The 21,223-nt window shown below is 42.6% G+C and overlaps 2 protein-coding genes across 2 annotated transcripts in view; one reads left to right on the top strand and one right to left on the bottom strand.

The window, feature by feature from the left end:
• The window catches only part of LOC110377932 (epidermal growth factor receptor substrate 15-like 1), a 35,617-nt gene extending 14,394 nt beyond the window's left edge, over positions 1 to 21,223 (top strand). The window contains 10 exon segments of the mRNA XM_064038278.1: positions 432 to 570; positions 7,357 to 7,524; positions 7,915 to 8,004; positions 8,669 to 8,866; positions 9,245 to 9,728; positions 9,796 to 9,935; positions 10,200 to 10,334; positions 10,570 to 10,665; positions 11,111 to 11,230; positions 15,154 to 21,223. Coding sequence (XP_063894348.1) covers positions 432 to 570; positions 7,357 to 7,524; positions 7,915 to 8,004; positions 8,669 to 8,866; positions 9,245 to 9,728; positions 9,796 to 9,935; positions 10,200 to 10,334; positions 10,570 to 10,665; positions 11,111 to 11,230; positions 15,154 to 15,969 — 2,386 coding nt within the window. The 3' untranslated portion in view covers positions 15,970 to 21,223.
• On the bottom strand, positions 1,708 to 5,670 carry LOC126055540 (adhesive plaque matrix protein). Its single transcript, XM_049845074.2, has 6 exons — positions 5,512 to 5,670; positions 5,203 to 5,290; positions 4,366 to 4,472; positions 2,484 to 4,042; positions 2,111 to 2,266; positions 1,708 to 1,876 (listed from the first exon to the last, which is right to left on the bottom strand). Exons 1-6 carry the CDS (start codon positions 5,629 to 5,631, stop codon positions 1,708 to 1,710), a joined length of 2,199 nt encoding a protein of 732 aa, XP_049701031.2. The 5' UTR covers positions 5,632 to 5,670.

The raw sequence follows: 21,223 nt of genomic DNA, 5'->3' as shown, positions 1-21,223 counted from the left end.
TTCTGTGAACTAAAATCACTAACAGTTGATAGCTCATAATCGATATTTCACGTCCAAGCTACCGAAAATATGACTTTATAGCGAGTCAAAGCCAAAACAAAGGTTTCGCCCCGCGCTCCAAGCGAACAGTCGACGCCCGGCGCGCAAGAGACGCGCACGATCCGCCAGTCCAAAAGTCTAGTTAGTCCGCGACCCGCTCCGTCAGCAACAACACGCGCGCGCGCTGCCACGCGCCGACTTAGTTTTAGTTTTGTCCATCCATTGTTGTCTACACTATATTTTACTTAATTATACGTCTTTCTACATCTATCTACCGTTTTATTAATTAGTTCGCGTACCCCGAGCTATACCTAACTGTTATTTTTTGTCATAGGGAGAGGTATTTTGGTCTGCTTTTTTATTAAATATATGTATGTATCCGTTTATCCCAGGGCGCTGTGTGACATGGAGGGCGTAGGCAAGCTGTCGCGCGGGCAGTTCGCGCTCGCCATGTGGCTCGTGCAGCGAGCCCTGCGCGGGGTGCCGCCGCCGCCGCAGCTCTCCCGGGACATGCTGCCGCCGCCGGACGAGGTGAGTACCGTGTGTGTGTCAGGGCGCTGTGCGACATGCAGGGCGGGTGCCGCCGCCGCCGCAGCTCTCCCGGACATGCTGCCGCCGCCGGACGAGGTGAGTACCGTGTGTGTGTCAGGGCGCTGTGCGACATGCAGGGCGGGTGCCGCCGCCGCCGCAGCTCTCCCGGACATGCCGCCGCCGCCGGACGAGGTGAGTACCGTGTGTGTGTCAGGGCGCTGTGCGACATGCAGGGCGGGTGCCGCCGCCGCCGCAGCTCTCCGGGACATGCTGCCGCCGCCGGACGAGGTGAGTACCGTGTGTGTGGGCGCTGTGCGACATGCAGGGCGGGGTGCCGCCGCCGCCGCAGCTCTCCCGGGACATGCTGCCGCCGCCGGACGAGGTGAGTACCGTGTGTGTGTCAGGGCGCTGTGCGACATGCAGGGCGGGGTGCCGCCGCCGCCGCAGCTCTCCCGGGACATGCTGCCGCCGCCGGACGAGGTGAGTACCGTGTGTGTGTCAGGGCGCTGTGCGACATGCAGGGCGGGGTGCCGCCGCCGCCGCAGCTCTCCCGGGACATGCTGCCGCCGCCGGACGAGGTGAGTACCGTGTGTGTCAGGCGCTGTGCGACATGCAGGGCGGGTGCCGCCGCCGCCGCAGCTCCCGGACATGCTGCCGCCGCCGGACGAGGTGAGTACCGTGTGTGTGTCAGGGCGCTGTGCGACATGCAGGGCGGGGTGCCGCCGCCGCCGCAGCTCTCCCGGGACATGCTGCCGCCGCCGGACGAGGTGAGTACCGTGTGTGTGTCAGGGCGCTGTGCGACATGCAGGGCGGGTGCCGCCGCCGCCGCAGCTCTCCGGGACATGCCGCCGCCGGACGAGGTGAGTACCGTGTGTGTGTCAGGGCGCTGTGCGACATGCAGGGCGGGGTGCCGCCGCCGCCGCAGCTCTCCCGGGACATGCTGCCGCCGCCGGACGAGGTGAGTACCGTGTGTGTGTCAGGGCGCTGTGCGACATGGAGGCAAGCTGTCGCGCGGGCAGTTCGTGCTATTTGGAGTTCAGATGCCCACTGCACGTGCAGCTAATAATTTCATATACCAATCCAATAAAAATCTCCGTAAAAACGACAACATATATTGGTGAAGACAAACAGCTATAGCTACTGATAGCCGGGTCGGTCGGCGCCGGGGTCCGGCCTGGTGAGGTGCAGCAGCAGCAGCGCGATTACCAACGCGGCGGCCAAGAGCGCGGGGCGCCGGCACCGCGCCCGCCCGTCCGCTCGCACCACCAGCTGCACCGACCCCGCCAGGCGACCGCGCTCCCAGCAGCTACAATGTTAACACCAGTTAGAGGGGATCGTTGAACTGATGTGTTTATAGTCTGACGTCACAGGCAGTTAGGGCCGAAGACTGCCCTGACTCGAACAACCTGATACCCTTGGTTGTCGGACATTCTGGATTCTCATCGTCATATCAATAAGGTCGATAGTCATCCATCTAAGAAGAGATGGCGTCAGGTGTTGCGGCTGTTACTAAACTAGGTACATGTATAATGTTCCCCACCTGTACAAGTTCTCGTCCCTGAAGTAGACGCTAGTGAAGACCAGATGGTCTCTGCTATTGATGTGCACCCTGCCGCCGCTGCCCTTGTCCACGTCCCGCGGGACCAGAGCCTTGGTGCCTCTCCTCCACATGATGGGCACGTCGCGAAGTGTGGTACTGAGAAAGATTGATGTTAAAACTTATTATTCACTTGCTGTTCTCGCCACCAGTGTCTCTAGGGAACTACTTTGCGGAAAGTAGTTCCAAATAAGAACAACAGTTTAGGCTTCCTCGATAAATTATCTGAAAGAATTTTAGAAATCGGGCGATAAAACAAATGAACTCTTCAGCTTGCAATGTAAAATAGACTACTTTATAGAAAGTTTTATCTCACCCGGGACATCGCAGCGCAATCCGTTCTCCAAAGACCGCGAATATGGTGTTTCTAACTGGCATCGGCGGCTGTTTCGGCAGAAAGTCTTTCATCGAAAAGAATACCGTTTCGCATTGCTCCAGATTGTGGTCTGACATGTTCGAAGGCTCCTGCCTTTTATATCTCTTATGTGTCTGCTCAATCACATCGCTTGAAATTTCTGTGTAGTCATTACTAACGCTCGTTGAGAGCTCAATTTCAATGCTTACCATTTTGGGGTCAGTAGTAGTGCTCGTTTTTTTTCCGTGTTTAATTAATAAATATATTGAATAGGGACTTTTTGTGTGTTCAGTTGGTTTGTGCTTTTTCTTGGTGCTTGGTTTTTCTGATGGCTCTATCTTGGTGCACGGCTTTTTTTCCGACTGAATATTACATGGCTTTGGAGTGTGTTCATGGTTCCTGCATTTGGTGTGCTTAGTCTTAATCCTTGACTTTTTTGAGTGCTGAATCTTGGTCCATGGCACTTCTGTGTACTCATTCTTGGTACTTGGCCTCATGGTATGCTCAGTCCTGATGCTTGAATTTTTCGTGTGCTGAATCTCAGTCCATGGTTTTTCTGTCTGTTCAGTCTCAGGCCATAGCTTATCTGCATTCTCGGGATCAGGCCATAGCTTATCTGCATTCTCGATCTCGGTCCTTAGATTATCTGCATTATCGGTCTCGGTCCATGGTTTATCTGAGTTCTCAATCTCGGGCCATGGCTTATCTGTGTCCTCAAACTCAGGCCATGGCTTATCTGCCTTCTCAATTTTGGTCCATGGGTCATCTGTGTGCCCAGGCTTGGCGTTCGGCTTTGTTAGGTGCCCAGGCTTGGCGGTCGGCTTTATTGGGTGACCAGGCTTGGCAGTCGGCTTTGTTGGGTGCCCCGGCTTGGGGCTTGGCTTAATTGGGTGCCCAGGCTTGGGGCTTGGTTTCGTTGGGTGCCCAGGCTTGGGGCTCGGCTTGGTGCTCGGCTTTGATGGGTGCCCCGGCTTGGGGCATGGTTTCGTTGGGTGCCCAGGTTTGGGGCTCGGTTTTGTTGGATGCCCAGGGGGCCTCGGCTTTATTGGGTGCTCAGGCTTAGGGCTCGGTTTTATTGGCTGCCCTGGCTTGGGGCTCGGCGTTATTGGGTGCTCAGGTTTGAGGCTTGGCTTTGTTGGGTGACCGGGCTTGGCGGTCGGCTTTATTGGGTGTCCAGGCTTGGGGCTCGGCTTGGTGCTCGGCTTTGTTGGGTGCCCCGGCTTGGGGCTTGGCTTTGTTGGGTGTCCAGGCTTGGGGCTTGGCTTTGTTGGGTGTCCAGGCTTGGGGCTTGGCTTTGTTGGGTGTCCAGGCTTGGGGCTTGGCTTTGTTGGGTGTCCAGGCTTGGGGCTTGGCTTTGTTGGGTGTCCAGGCTTGGGGCTTGGCTTTGTTGGGTGTCCAGGCTTGGGGCTTGGCTTTGTTGGGTGCCCAGGCTTGGGCCTCGGCTTTGTTGTGTGCCAAGTCTTGATTTTTGGTTTTGCCGTTTCCTCGATCTCGACGTCTGGACTTGACGAGCAAGGCACCTGCACCAATAGGTTTTGATAGGAGTATACTGTTGAATGTGAAGTACATGATGTATTACATAATTCGGTTGTAATTGGGGTTTCGTGGTCTATTCTCTTCTCCTGAACTTCTTTGGAATGTGCTCAAAATTGTATTTGTACGATCCAGTATAAACTCTTTGTTTTCAAAAACCAAATAAAGTTTTGTCGATAGACATTGACTTTAGTGAATTTAGTTAGTCATTAGGTAAGAAAAGTTCACAAAGGAAGACATATCGAAGAGAATCTTGAGAACTTATACATCTAAATAAAGTTATATTTCGTATACCAGGATCTCTTATTACCTTGCACATGCCGATCATAATTTCACTTGGCCTCTCTTGGAGCGCTTTCATATCCCTTAAAGTTTTCGGCAGGTATTGTGAACGACAAGGCAGGCCGGTCGGGAATGCTGAAAAATTATATAAAAATACATTTACAGTAACAGTAAGGCTAACATTTTTACGGAGATTTGTGTTAAAGAAATCAGCCTGTGTGTGTGATTTTACGATTGAAAATTACGTATTAAGAAGTGTCATGGGAAAAGAGGATAAAGTCGAAAATTCATTCGAATTTTCAAAGAAAATCCTTATTGAATAAAATGTTTGTGAATAAAGTGAAAATTATCGTATTTACTAGTAAATAATACAATGAGCGCGTCTAATTAGCCGATAAATCGATTTCCCCTACTTTGGCTACAACTAACGAACGATGTTATACATTGTTCTGTGTAGTTGTTGGGCTACGTGCCGTATGTGCTGCTTAAAAATTTCCAAGGAAAACTACCGAAGATGGTGAGAATATATTATTGGTTATTTTTAATTATTTTAAAGCCGAAATTGGGACTTGGTGTAGTTCTACATATTTACTGCCATAGAATATTCCCACGATCGGAAAGTCCTATTCGTCCCTAGATAGTTCTCAACAAACTTAATGGCGGCCCGCAACTATTTTATAGGCATAACGTGCATGCGCCCATTGATCCGAAAAATGGTTTGGCGCAATGTTCCCAGCAATTGAATAAAATGCCGCTGTTAATTTTGGTACGAACTTTTACCATTAACCCTTCATCATTTGTTGCGTATTTTTTATGTTATAAACTATCTACTTATTGTAATATAACTGGCCTTTTTACTTCTTACCTTGAAACAGTTCGATGAGCTTATCATCCAATTCAACTAATGTGTTAGCATGTGCCGTTCTGATAGGGTCGATCTCATAGCTTGCTATCTGAATTAAAAAAAAAAAAGATACTGTGCCTGTAATGCCTTTTTAAATTTAATTTACTTCACTGCACTTATGATTGAAAAACATAAGAAATAAGAAGAAAAACCATATTGTTTAAGTGTTTAACCAGAACACTCTAGTTTCAGCGATATTTTATGATTTAGCAGAAGTGTTGATATGCTCTGCTATGGTTTATAATATACGGCTATTAGTAGCGTACTCACCAGGTCTCGATGTAAATTGACGTAGCATACTCCGTACCGATGCCTTCTGCCGACCTTGCCGCAAACACTGCACTCGCTCCAGCGAGACCATCTCGTCGAGAGTGTGATGCCCTGGTACATCTCTTGGGCCACAGCGTGCGGGCCCCGAGATGTTTTCGGTTTTACCTAACAAACATTTTGATGACAATTGAACTATCCATACCTACGTGTCTGACGTAATTTCACAAGTAACACTCTTTACATATCCTCTTTCCAACACTCTTTTTCTAAATCCATCCACATTCATACTTAACACCTTCACACCACGTGATCCTCATTTCTTTGCATAACATGCCCATGACATGAAAGTCATGTGGATATATCTAAGTGTTATCTATGTTGGTCCTAACTGTCACCCGAGTCCCGGGAAAAGTTCCTGAACTGTACTTTCTGTTCAATAGTTTCGGAATCTTTACAAAAAGAATCGTTTTTATTACATTAGTACCTATAGATTAAAATGTAACTAACAACAGTATAAGGCTCGGTGTCCGTAATCTCCAAGATGACGAGTCCCGCGCGGCCGGCGCCCAGCATGCACCAGAACACGCCCTCGTCAGCCTGTCCCACGCTGTATATCGTCATGGTGCCGTGCTCGACAGTCATGCGGTCGCTCGTCTCCACTTCCGCAAACGAATTGTTTGGATGCTGGAAGAACTCATCAATTTGAACTCTAGGGGCTTCAAATCTGTCTGCGTGATTGTTTGAAAAAGTTTGCGCGGCCTAATTACCCGGCTCCAGAAAGGAACAAATGGTTTTAGTCCACTGCACACACAGCAGCAGGGGTTGTTTGATGATTTCCTCACAATAAGCCCCTTGCTTAAAGTTAATTTATTTATCTTTAGTCAAGTGTAATAATCATAATTATGTCTTTGTCTACTCTCTCTGTCTACTTGAGAAACTAATCAACATTTTTGAGCGGATCCCGACCTAAGTTCTTTCACACGGGTCATATTAAACCAACCTAGAAGAAAATCAGTCACACCTTCCTACACGTCGAATAACATACCCTAGTATACATCCACTTGACATGTGACGATCGTCCCGGCTCGCTGCACAGTTTGCACGGCAGCCGGGCCACCGCGCCCTGGAATACCATGAGTATCACGTTGGGCATCATTCGGGTCTTGGTCGCCGTGCCGAGACGTCGCGCCAAGCATGTGTAGTACGCTCGCCACGCGTGCGATAGCTTCGTCAGCTTGCTTCTGTTGCCTCCTGACGAAAATGATGTTCAATTGAGAAGATTTTTCAAACATCAAGTATCAAAATCATTTAATCAAACTAGGTGCAACTAATAAACAAAGACATTTCCCAAAACGCCAAAAAACTCTTATTAGCTACAAACGTTTTGAGGCCAAATATTTTCAAGATTTCGTATTTTTGAATACATTATATATTTGTATTCGAACAGCAGTCAAATGTTTTACGTTTAAAAAACAAGGAGGGAGGAGGACAGAATACTCACTTGGATACATCAGATAATTTAATTCATAATCGTTCGGAAGGCAATCTTTTGGTACGATACCGTAAATTTCTCTGCTTTTTTTGTTAATTTCCTTTTCTCGGTCTAGTATATGCTGGTTGTACATGCATAGCGTACTATTTATTAACATGAATATTACAATAACCAAATGAATGCAGTTTGCCATTTTAGGAAAATTTATTTGTGACAGATTTGTCATTTGTTTATCGAGAACGGTGATTTTGAAATCGTTCTCAATTCAAATTCGAATTCTTCTCATCTTTTTAAAAGACACTGGCTTGATATAAGGTCAATTGTTTAACAAACTTTTTGTATATCTATTTCAGAAGCCAACAGAACCAGCCCTGTCTCTAGGGCCGCAGCCGACGCCGGAAATGGAGGCGATAGCACGGGAGGTGGACGCGCTGGCGCGGGAACGCTTGGCGCTGGAGGCTGAGCTCGCAGCCAAGCAGAGGGACCTCACTGTCAAGACTGGGGAGGCGGATAGCTTGCAGGTATGTGCTAGAATTTGTAGAGAAACTAGCGACACGCCCCGGATTTGAATGGGATAACAGTATTTCCCCACTATTTATTGGATGTTTTTATATAAATAATACCTTCCTCTTCAATCACTCCATCTATTAAAAAAAACTGCATCTATCTATTAAAAAAACCGCTTCAAAATCTGTTGCGTATTTTTGCACATTTAAGCGTACAAAGCGACACCGGAACAGAAAAAGCGACTTTATTTTATACTATTTAGTCTAGTGATCAATATTCAAAATAAAAGTCTCTATTTTGCATATCTCTGTAGAAATGTAAGAAAAAGAAGAAGTAAGGTCTTTTGTAAAAATGTTAGAGTATTCCTACAATGTAATTAATTTGTGACTTGTTTATGTTTTCAGAGCGAGCTGGACACGTTAACGGCTACACTAAAACAGTTAGAAAACCAGAAAGGTGAAGCACAAAAGAGGTTAAATGATCTCAAATCACAGGTAAGTCTATCATAAATTTCTGTACTTATACTTATCTTTTGTTTGTATAAAATCGGTTTATTTATTGACTTCGATACTTATTGTAGTACAGTGTTCCATACTTTCATATACAACGTTATTTTTTGTTTGTGCGAAACCTGAATATAGTTTGTTCAGAATCAGTAACTGAATCGATTCTAATAGTTTTTACACCATGTTATATTTTTTCCCAAAATTATTTAAAAAACTTTGAATGTTGGACACCACAAATAGGCATTTATTCTCGCACAACGGCGGTCACGGCGAGTTCATAGCGGGCGCGAGCGCACAGTGCTATCGCGTTGCGCGGCATGTGTGCGTTTTGTGGTGATTATGTATTTTTACGGACAGTCCTGTAACTTAACAAGCTTATAACTTTGTGATTTTTCATGATACGGTTTTGAAATTTCGTACATAGATTCTTTACATAAAAATACTAGAATGTATGCGCCTATTTGAAATTAGTGAACTGCTATAGGTATTTAATTCTCTCAAAAAATTTACTACCTAAATTCAATATTAGTCTGTAAAGCTAACATGGATCATTATAGACTAAGTACTTTATGTTCAAAGTTGTATAGTGAAATGCTACAACTTATGTCCAAATTTGTATAGGGAAGTCTTATAAAAAAATGTTGTATTGTAGGTAGAGAAACTCCGTTCGCAAGTATCAGCACAAGAAGCAGCGGCGGCGGAGACGGAGGCGGAGGTGGCTGGGCGGCGGGCGGCGGCGCAGACGCTGCGCGAGAAGGAGCGCGCGCTGCAGGCCGACGTGGCGGACGCGGAGGCCGAGGCCGAGGCCGTCACCGCGCAGCTGCGCCGCACTGTGCTCGCTGTTAGCCAGGTAACTTTATGATGGAGTTGGGAAGTTGTACGGTTGAATTGGTCCGTCACATGGAAATGGTAGTGATGAAATACGATTTTAGTTCAGTTTTCGGAATTTTAAATTGGAGTTGAATGGTTAATTTCTTCGTTTTATGTAGCTTTAAGGACCTGTCCTGTAAAAGTTACATAAGTTATGTTGAGCGTTAACTATTTTACACAAATGCAACATATGTTTATCGTGTTTCAAATTCTCTTGCGTCACATGTCCCGAATGTAAAAGTATTTTCTTCTATTTCCGAACGGAACCTAGGGGTCATTGTTTCGTTCGTCCGAGACATCATAATACTTTATAATCAGATGAAGTTTCCTACACCAATCTCCAATTTCTTCTGTGCAGGCGAACATAAAGATCTCCCACCTAGAGGAGCAGCACCGACTCATCAGCGCAGCAGCAGAGACGCTGGCAGCGCCGGGAGTGGCGCCGGGCGACGTGCTGACGCTGCAGCCGCAGTACTCCGCCGAGCATCTCGAGCGCCTCGTGCGGGGAGCTACACCCAATGATGCACTGGTATGTACACCACGTCACATCCTCACTGAGGAGCAGCTCCGACTCATCAGCGCAGCAGCAGAGACGCTGGCAGCGCCGGGAGTGGCGCCGGGCGACGTGCTGACGCTGCAGCCGCAGTACTCCGCCGAGCATCTCGAGCGCCTCGTGCGGGGAGCTACACCCAATGATGCACTGGTATGTACACCACGTCACATCCTCACTGAGGAGCAGCTCCGACTCATCAGCGCAGCAGCAGAGACGCTGGCAGCGCCGGGAGTGGCGCCGGGCGACGTGCTGACGCTGCAGCCGCAGTACTCCGCCGAGCATCTCGAGCGCCTCGTGCGGGAGCTACACCCAATGATGCACTGGTATGTACACCACGTCACATCCTCACTGAGGAGCAGCTCCGACTCATCAGCGCAGCAGCAGAGACGCTGGCAGCGCCGGGGTGGCGCCGGGCGACGTGCTGACGCTGCAGCCGCAGTACTCCGCCGAGCATCTCGAGCGCCTCGTGCGGGGAGCTACACCCAATGATGCACTGGTATGTACACCACGTCACATCCTCACTGAGGAGCAGCTCCGACTCATCAGCGCAGCAGCAAAGAGAGAAAATCATTTTTCTTCTCTTTTGGTTTGAGACGAAAAGTTGATAGGTAAGCTCCAGTAGACAGGACCCAAATCAAAATCAAGGTTTTTCAATTTATATGGATCTATAACAGATCCTCACGAAACGTGTAAAAACTAGTTATATTCAGAAGATAAAGGGAATTGAAATTTAAATTTTAATGTGATATTGTATCTGCAGGAGGACGAGCCGTTCGCGAAGAGTAACGGTTTCGCCAGCGGCGGTGGGTTCGAATCTGAACCGTTCGCGGCGTTCCCGACCTCTACACAGCCGCACGATCCCTTCGCACCCAACCATAACGCGCTGCCGCAACAGGTTATTATACATATTAATACCGCCCTTATTACAATCATATTTTTAATTGGAGTAGCATGTTATCTCTTTCCATACCTCACCTTCAAAATCAACTCGTAAGTAATATTCTGTTCAGCCATATCACTTTCTGTACCACTGTCTATCACACAATTCGTTCATCGTTTCATTGGTCATCTCCTTCTATGTCCGTTGATGTTGCCTTATACTCATACTTAAACTAATTTATTTGTTACAGGACGGTTTCGGTTCGGACCCGTTCGCGTCGAGCGCGGACCCGTTCGCAGGCGACGCCTTCACCGCACACGACAATACCGCAGAGGTTAACGACGATGTGAGTTTACCATATCTCAATGTTACTTTTATATATTTTTTTTGTGATACTTAACAGTATGAGATTTCATTAGTATAAATTATCTGTCTCTTGTTAAGTTCTTTCTTATATAAAAATAGTTGTATTGTGTTATTGTCAAACAAAATTGTGTGCTCCACTCGACTGTCAGTTTTTTCGCGAATCCCGAGTGTTATGGCTGGAGCATACTTGAGCTAAGAGTTCAAACATTATAAACTACCCTTACACAAGATGGTTCTTCATCTTTGGTTTCCGTTACAGAAATGAGATACATTTTACTAAAAGATTACAACGCAGTTTCCATATTAACGAGACAACCTCGTGCTGCAGCAGTGCAATAGATGTGAAGTCATCATCCTTCGAGCCTTTTCCCAACTATGTTGAGGTCGGCTTGTGAAGTACTGTGGTATATCGATATGTTTGTCAGGACCCGTTCGCGGTGCTGCACGCGCCGTCGCGGCGCACGCCGACGCCGGCGCTGCCGCCCAAGCGACACAAGACGCCGCCCCCGCGACCCGCGCCGCCGAGACCCAACCCGCCCGGGAAGGTAGGCACCGCTTCTATATTGACCTGTTGACAACGACACGTTTACAACACAAATATGTCATAGATTTTCAGATCAATTAATTAAAATGAAGAAGAAAACTAAGTTCACCTATAAGATAATTTTGAGGACATGAACTTTAAATAAATGGAAATATTACAGTAAATATTGCGACGTTTAATATTTTTGAAAATAAATAGTATTTTCATAGTAAACTTACCTCAGTATAATATCATATAAACTTTATAATACTACAAAGTTTTAAAACAAAGAAAAACAACTTTGTGCTCATATTACGCAAGTTCTTGAAAATATGAAAAACACTGTTTAATAACACTATTTTGTTAAGTCAAAATAGTAGCAATGAATACAGAATTACAAATATGTAGTACAACATTATAATTTATATCATTACTACACTCTTTTGCAAAAAAAACGGGCACCTATGCGAAATCTTAGTTTTAAGGACTTTACGTGTATTTCAAAGGGTTTTAATGATTGTAGTATGTTTCTAGCATCAAAAGAGTTAGCCGAGCATGCGTGAGAGTGTATTCTAAATTTGAATTTTGTAAAATTGCTAAGAAATTGTTTAAACCTTGTTTTGAACTAATTGCTGGCAGAAAGATCGTCAGTGTTTTGAAAAGTTTTTGAAGTGATTTTCAGGAAAATGATAATGCAGTTTTAATTAATGATTAATGTACTTTACTTGTTAGATCAAAACATTTTTGAAAAACTATGCGTATTTGATAAAATTTTCACCTGCTCTAAATGGGCTATACTGATGATTGATGGCAATGTTAAGAGTTTCGGTATTTTAGTGTAAAGCGTTTTATTTTTTAGATATTGTACCCACGTGTTTTAAAATATGGCTTTTTTATAAATAAACACTATTTAAAAGAGTATCAGTACCTTGGGCTGCGATAAAACCAATTTAAAGTAAGCAGTGCCCATCACAACTCGCCTCCTATAGGACTTTGACATTTTTAAAAGTCTTGAAATTCTACAAAATACAGAAAATAGCACATAGACTGTGAGAAGAGGTCTTAAGGTCTCGTAATTACTGATTTTTAAACAACCTCGTCTCTTGGGAAACTCCGTAGACCTCTGAAGATCTATGGGTCTGAGCGTTCAAATAGCGTGTTTTCATCCCACGGATTTTTTATTAAATAAACTTGCCTACACCGAGATTTTCTGGCATCTGCAGCACTTTCCTGCTTAAATCATAACAATAATCGGCTAACTGCTCATTTCTTAAGAAACATACGTTTGGCCAATAATTTTGAATTCTTGACTCCCTTTCAGCTAAATCGTTGTTTAGTAACCCGATACCTATGGAGTTATCGAGAGCTTCAACTAGGCAATAATTTGACTTTTTAGATAGCTTTAACCCTCCTCATCATTTTTCATGTGGTTAATTTTAACATTTATCACAAAATTTGGTATTTTTTAAATGTCAAAGTCCGATAGGAGACGGGTTGTGATCGGCACTGCTTACTTTAATTTTGTTTTGTCGCAGCCAAAGGTACTGATACTTTTCTAAATAGTGTTTATTTATGAAAAATCCCTATTTTAAAACACGTGGGTACAATATCTAAACAATAAAACGCTTTACACTAAAATACCGAAACTCTTAACATTGCCATCAATCATCAGTATAGCCCATTTAGAGCAGGTGAAAATTTTATCAAATACGCATAGTTTATCAAAAATGTTTTGATCTAACAAAAAAGTACATTAATCATTAATTAAAACTGCATTATCATTTTCCTGAAAATCACTTCAAAAACTTTTCAAAACACCGACGAACTTTCTGCCAGCAATTAGTCCAAAACAAGGTTTAACCAATTTCTTAGCAATTGTACAAAATTCAAATTTAGAATACACCCTCACGCATGCTCGGCTAACTCTTTTGATGCTAGAAACATATTACAATCATTAAAACCCTTTAAATACACGTAAAGTCCTTAAAACTAAGATTTCGCATAAGTGCCCGTTTTTTTTGCAAAAGAGTTTATATACATGCTTTCAAATCCCTAATACATAATATTCATTGCTACAATTTTATATCAACTTTACTGAAGAAAAATTATAAAATAAGTATTTTTCAGTGAAGTTAATTCCTTATAATTTACAATTATGATTTGAAGCTAACGATTTGATTTTCCAGATTATGTTGTTTTGAATTGTTTGACGTTTATTTCTCCCCGCCAGTACTTAGCCGCATGCGGACGACGGTAGCCGTCGATAAGCTAAACGATTTTATTTTATTTTTTGTTTTAATGACGCGACAGAGAAAGTAAAATTTACGTAGAGGCGATGTGAATTTTAGAATAGCAGGGAGTGGCGTTTTATCGAAGATTAATAGTTTATATTCGTGATATAAAATGCCACTCTCTCAGCGTTGTGGCTTTCTGGCGATTTTTGTTGTTTTAATTTTCGTTTTCTCGTAGCTTTATAAATACTTGTAATGCTTAGCCTAAGTAAAGTCATAGTAATTTGAATTAATATTTGAGCAAAAAAAAAAAAAGGAATGAAATTGTTTATTCCATGATGTAGGTACATTCAATGATTTGCTGTTAAAATGTAGGTCTCAATAACCATAAACGTATTTGAGAGGCTAATAATGATGTTTTAATTTAAACTTTCTTCATAAAAAAATATCAGAAAGCTTATCTAAGATATTATTATTATTATATTGGTAATCCTCTAACGTATAATGTAACTTTCTCTGTGGCGTGATGCCATTCTCGCCGCCCCACGTTCGTTTGGTTGCTGCACACGCTGACCACGCTTTTTATGTTGGCCGTACTACCATTATTTATTATTTTCATTCATATTGCATGCTCATTCATTTTTATGTAGACCGTACTTTTTGTAGATAGGGGCATTGTAGTTGATGGTTTTTGGTAAGGTAGGGGATTAGTATATGTATTCAAGTTTATATTCATGAATTTTTCAAATATTCTTATATGCAATGAAATCTGGTAAAAAATTGGTTCTTATATGACTTCATTTTCCATGACTATGTCTGCATAATTAATTGGGTGGTAAAAGGAGCGATAATAAAATTAACTGCATGAACTTATTCTTTTGAGAAAGTCATTTTGAAAGATCTAAACAAAATTGCGAGATATTGGGTGTAGTAGAAAATCGGGTCGCATATCTCATTCATGTAGTTTTGTCGTAAAATATATTATTTACTTTACATGTACAATTATTCTGCCTTATATTTTTTAATCAGTTGAGTATTATTAAATATTTATGTTTAGTAGGTACTAGTATGCTTGACGTGTTAGTGCATGCTCACCCCACCCCATTTACTTTTTGGTTCATTTATATGGTTTATTTATTTTCATTTCTGTCAAATAACCGATTTAACTCTACCTGTATATATCTATCATAATAACGCCATGAACACGCAACGATCCTTTACATTTGCAGATTTTACTCAATGGGCAGTGATGACGAATAATATTAAAAAAGTTCCTCTTTTAGATTGGTCACGTATAGTCTCTTTTCTCTCTGTAATTGATGCGACATAGCGTGTTTAACTTTCTTGTGGCGTCATTTTTTCGTACCTCTGAGCGGCATTTTTTTTATTGCTTGTTAAAATAAATAAAACCGACTAGTTGCTGCTTTTATGAGTGCAAGACATATATCTTTGTTGATAAGTGAAATACAGTCTAGTGACAAATGGACGTTTTGAAAACCCTACCTTAAAAAGTAAAGATGATAGAATCTGTATTTTGTAAACGTCATCATGCCCATTGTGAAAATGTGTTGAATATGTTATCAGTGCGTGTTGATGGTGGCCCATGGCAGTGTGACTAACGTTCGGCTAACACGCTCGTGTGCTTGCTCCCACTTGCAGCGCTAGGCGGCGGCGCGGCGGCACTCCCCCCTCTCACCCCCCCTTTGTCGCCCAGACCGACCCCGCCCCCGCCATGGACTTCGCCGACGACCCCTTCAAGGACTACCGCTACGAGGACCCCTTCAACATCGAGGACCCCTTCGCCGACCAGACCGACTCGCGCCGGCTCGACCCCTTCGGCGCCGCCCGCCCCACCTCCGTCGCCGGCTTCGAGACCGACGACTTCTTCGCGGCCGGTGCCCCCCTCAACGGCAGCGCCGCCCCCCCCAGCCGGCCCAGCGGCCGCGTGTCCGCGCCGCCCCTCGCCACAGACCCCTTCGCCGCCCGCGCAGACTTCAAGCCCAAGCCCAGCGCGCCCGCCAACAACAACGACACGTGGGCCGCCTGGCCCAACGACAACTGGGCCGCCGACGACGCCTGGGCGCAGCCCGCGCAGGCCACGCGCTCCGCCGACGCCTGGGCCTCCAGCAAGAAGAACACCAACACCACCGCCGCCAGTGACTGGAAGACCGACAACTGGGCCAACAAGACAGACGACTGGGCGACGGACTGGGGCGCCACCGACGCCAACAAGAACCTCAACGAGACCTGGCCCACCACGAACACGCTGCCTTCCAAGAAGGAGAAGTCGCCGCGGCCTGTGAAATATGCCAAGTCTCTTGTACACACGATAGGTGGTATCGGGCGGACGAAGCAGAAGGAGAAGAAGCAGAAGAACGTGGTGTCGGAGGGTGCCCTGCCGACGGAGGAGCAGCAGTGGGCGTGGGCGGCGGCGGAGTCGCGGCGCCTGCAGGCCGAGGCCGAGGCGCGGCGCCGCCAGGAGGACCACGAGCTGCAGCTCGCGCTCGCGCTGTCCCGCCAGGACAACTGACACAAACGCTCATAGCAAGCATAAACTCACCACTCCAGCAATCATTGCAAACATATATTTACGAGACTCAATAAATTCAATGCGAATTCTCTCAAACAAGACACGAGATGTCACGCAAAATTGATAACCGCTGGTCTTTCTAGATCTTAGCCTTATGCAGTGCAGATGACGTATTTTGGCTAGTCTGAAATAAGCTATGTCACTTCAGACTGGTGAAGATGCATGGTCAAAGTATACGTTCGTTATAATTTAGGTAAATCGTTCAGCATTCCAATGTAGGACGGCGCGAGTCGTCGGTTATGTATAAACATACATATTGCATATCCTAATCTTTGTTATTATTAGTATAACGGGTTCTGTACCTAATGACGGTAGAATGTAGCAAGATTCCTATAATCTATCTACGACAGAAGTTATAAGTCCATCTTTGAATAAATAGAATCAAAGCAAATGATTTTGTGGTCGGAAACGGGTTATTTTGTACAGAACCTTTGAAGGAAGTTGGTTTGCTCTAGTTGGTAAATAATCTTATTTTAATGCACGATGACTACAATACTTTTTGTGCGATATGTAATTTAAAAATCTGTTCGCAAAAATTGCAAAAAATCCTACGTTATTAACAACTTATCGGTGTGAAATTTAATTAATAACATTTTTACCAACTGCTTACAAACCAACTATATAAAAAAAATACAAATTGTTTTGCTAGTCAATTTGATTACTGCAAGTTGGGGTCTCGATCAAACGGTGATGTCTGGGCGTGTATATTAATTCCTGCTACGTTTGTGAATCGGGCAGTTAGGCATTGACCGGGTAGAGTGCGGAATGCTCAAGTAAATAGGCGAAGTCGCATGACAGGATCATATCACAAAGTTTAGGCTTAGCATGTATAGAAAACGGGTAGTTTACGTCAGTTGGTAAAACCATACTGCCTGTACCCGGCCAATTACTTAAATACCCGATTCATTAACGGAAAAATCTTAATTATAAATAAATTAAATATAAAAGTGTAATATATTGTTGTCTGCAATTGAGGCCTAATAGCTTCTTCACTATACTGTATAGTCTGTTAGTTGTAACTATAACGCGTTGTGACAGGCTCGGGCAATATGCACATTGCTCGGTAAATATTACCCGGCTATGTACACATTGTCCTGAAGCCTGTCGGTACACTGGCGAGTAAACTTCCCTCATTATAATAAAGTTCTTAAGAGTGGGTTGTTCCTCGCTTAATGAGATTCTTGAGTGAATGTTCAAACGTTACAAAGAGGCGACAATATACTCGTAACCTCTTTAATGCTCCCGTATTATAGTAACGTGCCACACGAAACTGGTCCTTATTGATGTTACATAAGGTCTGCTATTTATTTCTCCTTACGGCTTGCCCCCATTTGAGTATTGGTCCAAATAGAGCCGAAAAGCCAAAGAAAAGGAAAGAAAACTTGAGTTTTTATCTTTATTTGAAATTATTTGATAGCAAAAGATTATGAAAAGGCTCATTATTAAATTGCTTCAATTATAAATTATTAAAAATAATTATCGACTGTATAATCTGAAAATGTTCTTACCTCATAAATGCGACACTTTCCTAAAATGTTGCAAGTTTACATTACCATGTAAGACTGGTTTCATATTGGGGATAATGTTGCCAGACTAAATGAACCCAGTTAATAATTCTACTGCGACTTAAACAAATATTAAATTATTAAGTGCTAAATTGTTTTTGTGTGTCCGTCGCCAGTATGAGACTAGAGTGATACCCTGTCGGTACTTGTATATTAATAATCGCGCTGTAATATTATTCCGCGTTAATTTTATTGTTTATTTTGTATAAATAGATTATTATTGCCGCGTATCTGTGATATTGATTTTAAAATCATTTTTTTTGTTGTGTAATATTTCTTTTTTATTATGTATTTTGCAACTTAATGTCAATGTCACAGATATTTTTGTGTTTTGTATAGAAGGATGTGTGCTGTGTGTATAAATTCCACTGTGAGGGTGTTTGTAAAGTACAACAGGTTTGTGCAGGTTCCGAGCGTCTGTTATTATGTTAATTATTATTATTTTATAATTATGTTGGCAGTATACACTACGTATGCGGGTATGTACGGTCGCGACTAAAGAGTCTTACTTTTTACTTTCACGGTTATTTAAAACTATAGAAAATCGTGGAAGTGGAAAGATAAGCCTGGGGAAGGAAAAGGTAGAAAATGCTGGATTATAATATTTGAAACATTAATGATATAAGAGTGTCGCAACATACTCAAAATGAGCCTTTGAGTGCTACTTAAAGAGCAGCAAAAATCTTTGATAGATGAGAGTAATATTAACCCTTAATACTCATAAAATTGCAAACTACTAAGTTGTGTGATTTGGTGTGATTGAAAATATAATTTCCTTTATAATCTTTAATTTCAGAGCATATTCTCTTCGGTAGTGCCTTTCTCTAACTCTACTTATTATCGTTGTAGCTTCCTCGTCGGCAAATGTACATTCAGCGTATTTAAATGTACGGAGTCATTTATTAAATTATCAACTTTAAAAAATCTTCCAAAAAAAATGAAAAAATGTTTTTAAGCTTCAAAATTCATAAACTTTCACGTGGCGGGTTCGTGGGGTTACAAAAATTAAGAAGCTACCAAAATGGTAGAATTAATTTAGCTTGTAACAAATGGATAGCTGTAGTGACGCATTGTCTTTGCTTCGTGCGCACGGGCGGCGCCGCTCCGATACAATAACTATTATAGTACACCCGCTTGCCGAGACATTTGCCTACAAAAAAAAACCTAAAAAAATATTCATCGCGAAAACTTATGACTTCATTAAAATGTCTCCGCAAGCAACCGATAGTATAAGATATAAACTAATAATGTATGTAATTGTAAACTAAATGTGTAACTATTAAATACCGATATGTTTATGGGTATTATCCTAACGTTGTTATCTCTTTCTTAGGCGCTGTTGTTTGTGGCTCGGCGGAGCGCGGGACACCAAGCTTTACATTCTATTGTATATTTTGTCCATATTTATATATTTTGGTAGTAGATGTGAATATTTTAATATGCAGATTGTTTACATAATCATATTGCGTTGTTGGGATCTAAAGAGATGTCTAAATAAATTTAGCGGCAGTCAATTATTTCTTGTATATTTGTGTATGTTGTAGTAACGTGTCCGCGCGTTCCGACGACCCGTGTCTGTTATCAAGTATACATTATAAAGTATGTACCTTTCAGTGATAGCCGAATAAAAACTTATCTTTAAATCTCAACGTTGAAGTGTATATGTGTATTTAAAGCTAAAATGAAAAAATGAAGTAAATTTGATAAAAAATACAGGTTAACGTAAGCTTAAGTCGGTAGTGACGGTGCGCGGTGCAACACCCTCGGGATCTAGTCACACAGACTGCCGTGTCCTGATTTCATACGTTTAGTTAGTAACATGAATTGATACAGCTACGATATAAGTGAGTGCTCATGTATACCCGCTCAGTATTATCCGGACCGCGCGCCTTAGCTTGTTAGAGTAGCGGAGGTTCTGCCGAGTATAGGAAGGTTACGGAGACCAAGCCGTCTCGGAGGCATGTTGTCTAGTGTGCTCTAGCGTAGGACACGTTGTTGGTAGCGCCCCGAACACGTAGTGCCCCGACCGTTGACTCATTCCCATCGTTGTTGTAACTAATCTAATTAATATTGTAACGCATATAACGTTATTATTGATAAAGTCGGTGTACGCTGTCGTTATATATGATTAGCAAATTATTCACTGCTTTTTGTATGTGCAACGAATATATAAGTATGTTTTCTATTGATATTTTCCTGGCTGTTTCTGTGAAACAGGTTTTGTATAATTTGTGGGCTGCGGCGCTGTTCGCGCTACGTCTCAGGTGGAACTTATTATTTGTGTACATTACGTGATGTGAACTGTCTTTGTGAAACTCTTGTTATCTGTTACAAATATTTATCATAATCTTTATGAACGTTATTTTTTGTTGATGTTTCTATAAACGTTTTGGCGTCGCTTGACTAAACGACCGTCACTTAGATTCATATCTTTAGGAGAACAGAGAATAATTATAATGTCTGTTCGGTTCCGAGTGTACTGTTTGTTATATTGTGGTAGCAACTGAAGTATATAATGCAAATTAATGCTAACAAGTTATCATAGTACAATATCTCATATCACGATTTCTTTATACGGGGGATGTATAAAGGATTGTTCTGACGGTACAATAACTATCTTATAATAATCAAATTCTTGTGATTTAGCGTCGTATTTATATCGTATTTATGTAAAGGAGGCCTTTCGCTGTGTTGTCAAAGGGATCTCCGTAGTGTAGTGGAACGATTGTTTTGGCAGACATACGTGTGAAGGCCTTTAGATTTGTTCGTATCTGGCGAGTTGCTGCGGTTTGTCGAGTTAGATGTACTGATGTAACGGGAACACGCGTATCTTGTCTGTCGTTGCCATGGCAACCGGCGCAGCCACATATCGCCTCATAGTCTACTCGGTGCGTCTTCACTTTACTTGGCGCTATTGTAAAACGACTGCATTTTTTTACTACAATTTTATTTTATACTCGAAACTGATTTAATACTGTTCAACAATAAGCTTATAAAGTAAATATATAATTGTTTAATGCACTTTGTTCTAGTAAAATGCAAGAATAGAAAATTCTACTAAATAGGTAACTTATATTGATTATAATAAAATTAAATAAATGTTAATATATAAAGTAAAAGTTGTGTACGTTTGTATTAATATAGCGTGTACGACCAAATATTTTATTCACTGTCAGTACTCCGAGGTTGCGATGTTGATTGTGAAGTAGACGGTAGATGCACTAACTACACGACCTAATGCTATTTGTATCATTTCTTGGCTGTGTTTTGTTGCGACATTTCTGTTTCTACTGCTGCTATGGAAGTTTTTTAAATGTTTATACTGGTCACACTGGCCACTTTCTGAGGCGCCAACTGGCGTTCTTATTTTGAATTTGGGAATGTAAACTCCAGTTTATAAAGATGGCGCGTGAGTGTTAGGAAGTGGCCGTGTGCTGATCACAGAATGATTATAAATGATTGTATTGTAATATTTGTTGTGAAATGAGTTGTATGTGTGAGGCAGTTCGGTATCAGGTCGTGCATTCGTCATTACCCGCTGACATGTATTCACTGTATGAAACTATGATATTATATTAATATGAAAACAAACAATTCCTGAGATAATAAAAAAGGAAAATATTATAAAG

This window comes from Helicoverpa armigera, chromosome 15, assembly GCF_030705265.1.
Source record: "Helicoverpa armigera isolate CAAS_96S chromosome 15, ASM3070526v1, whole genome shotgun sequence".
Classification (NCBI taxonomy): Eukaryota; Metazoa; Arthropoda; class Insecta; order Lepidoptera; family Noctuidae; genus Helicoverpa; species Helicoverpa armigera.
The sequence above is the reverse complement of the archived record's forward strand: the minus strand, read 5'-3'. Positions and strand labels throughout refer to the sequence as shown.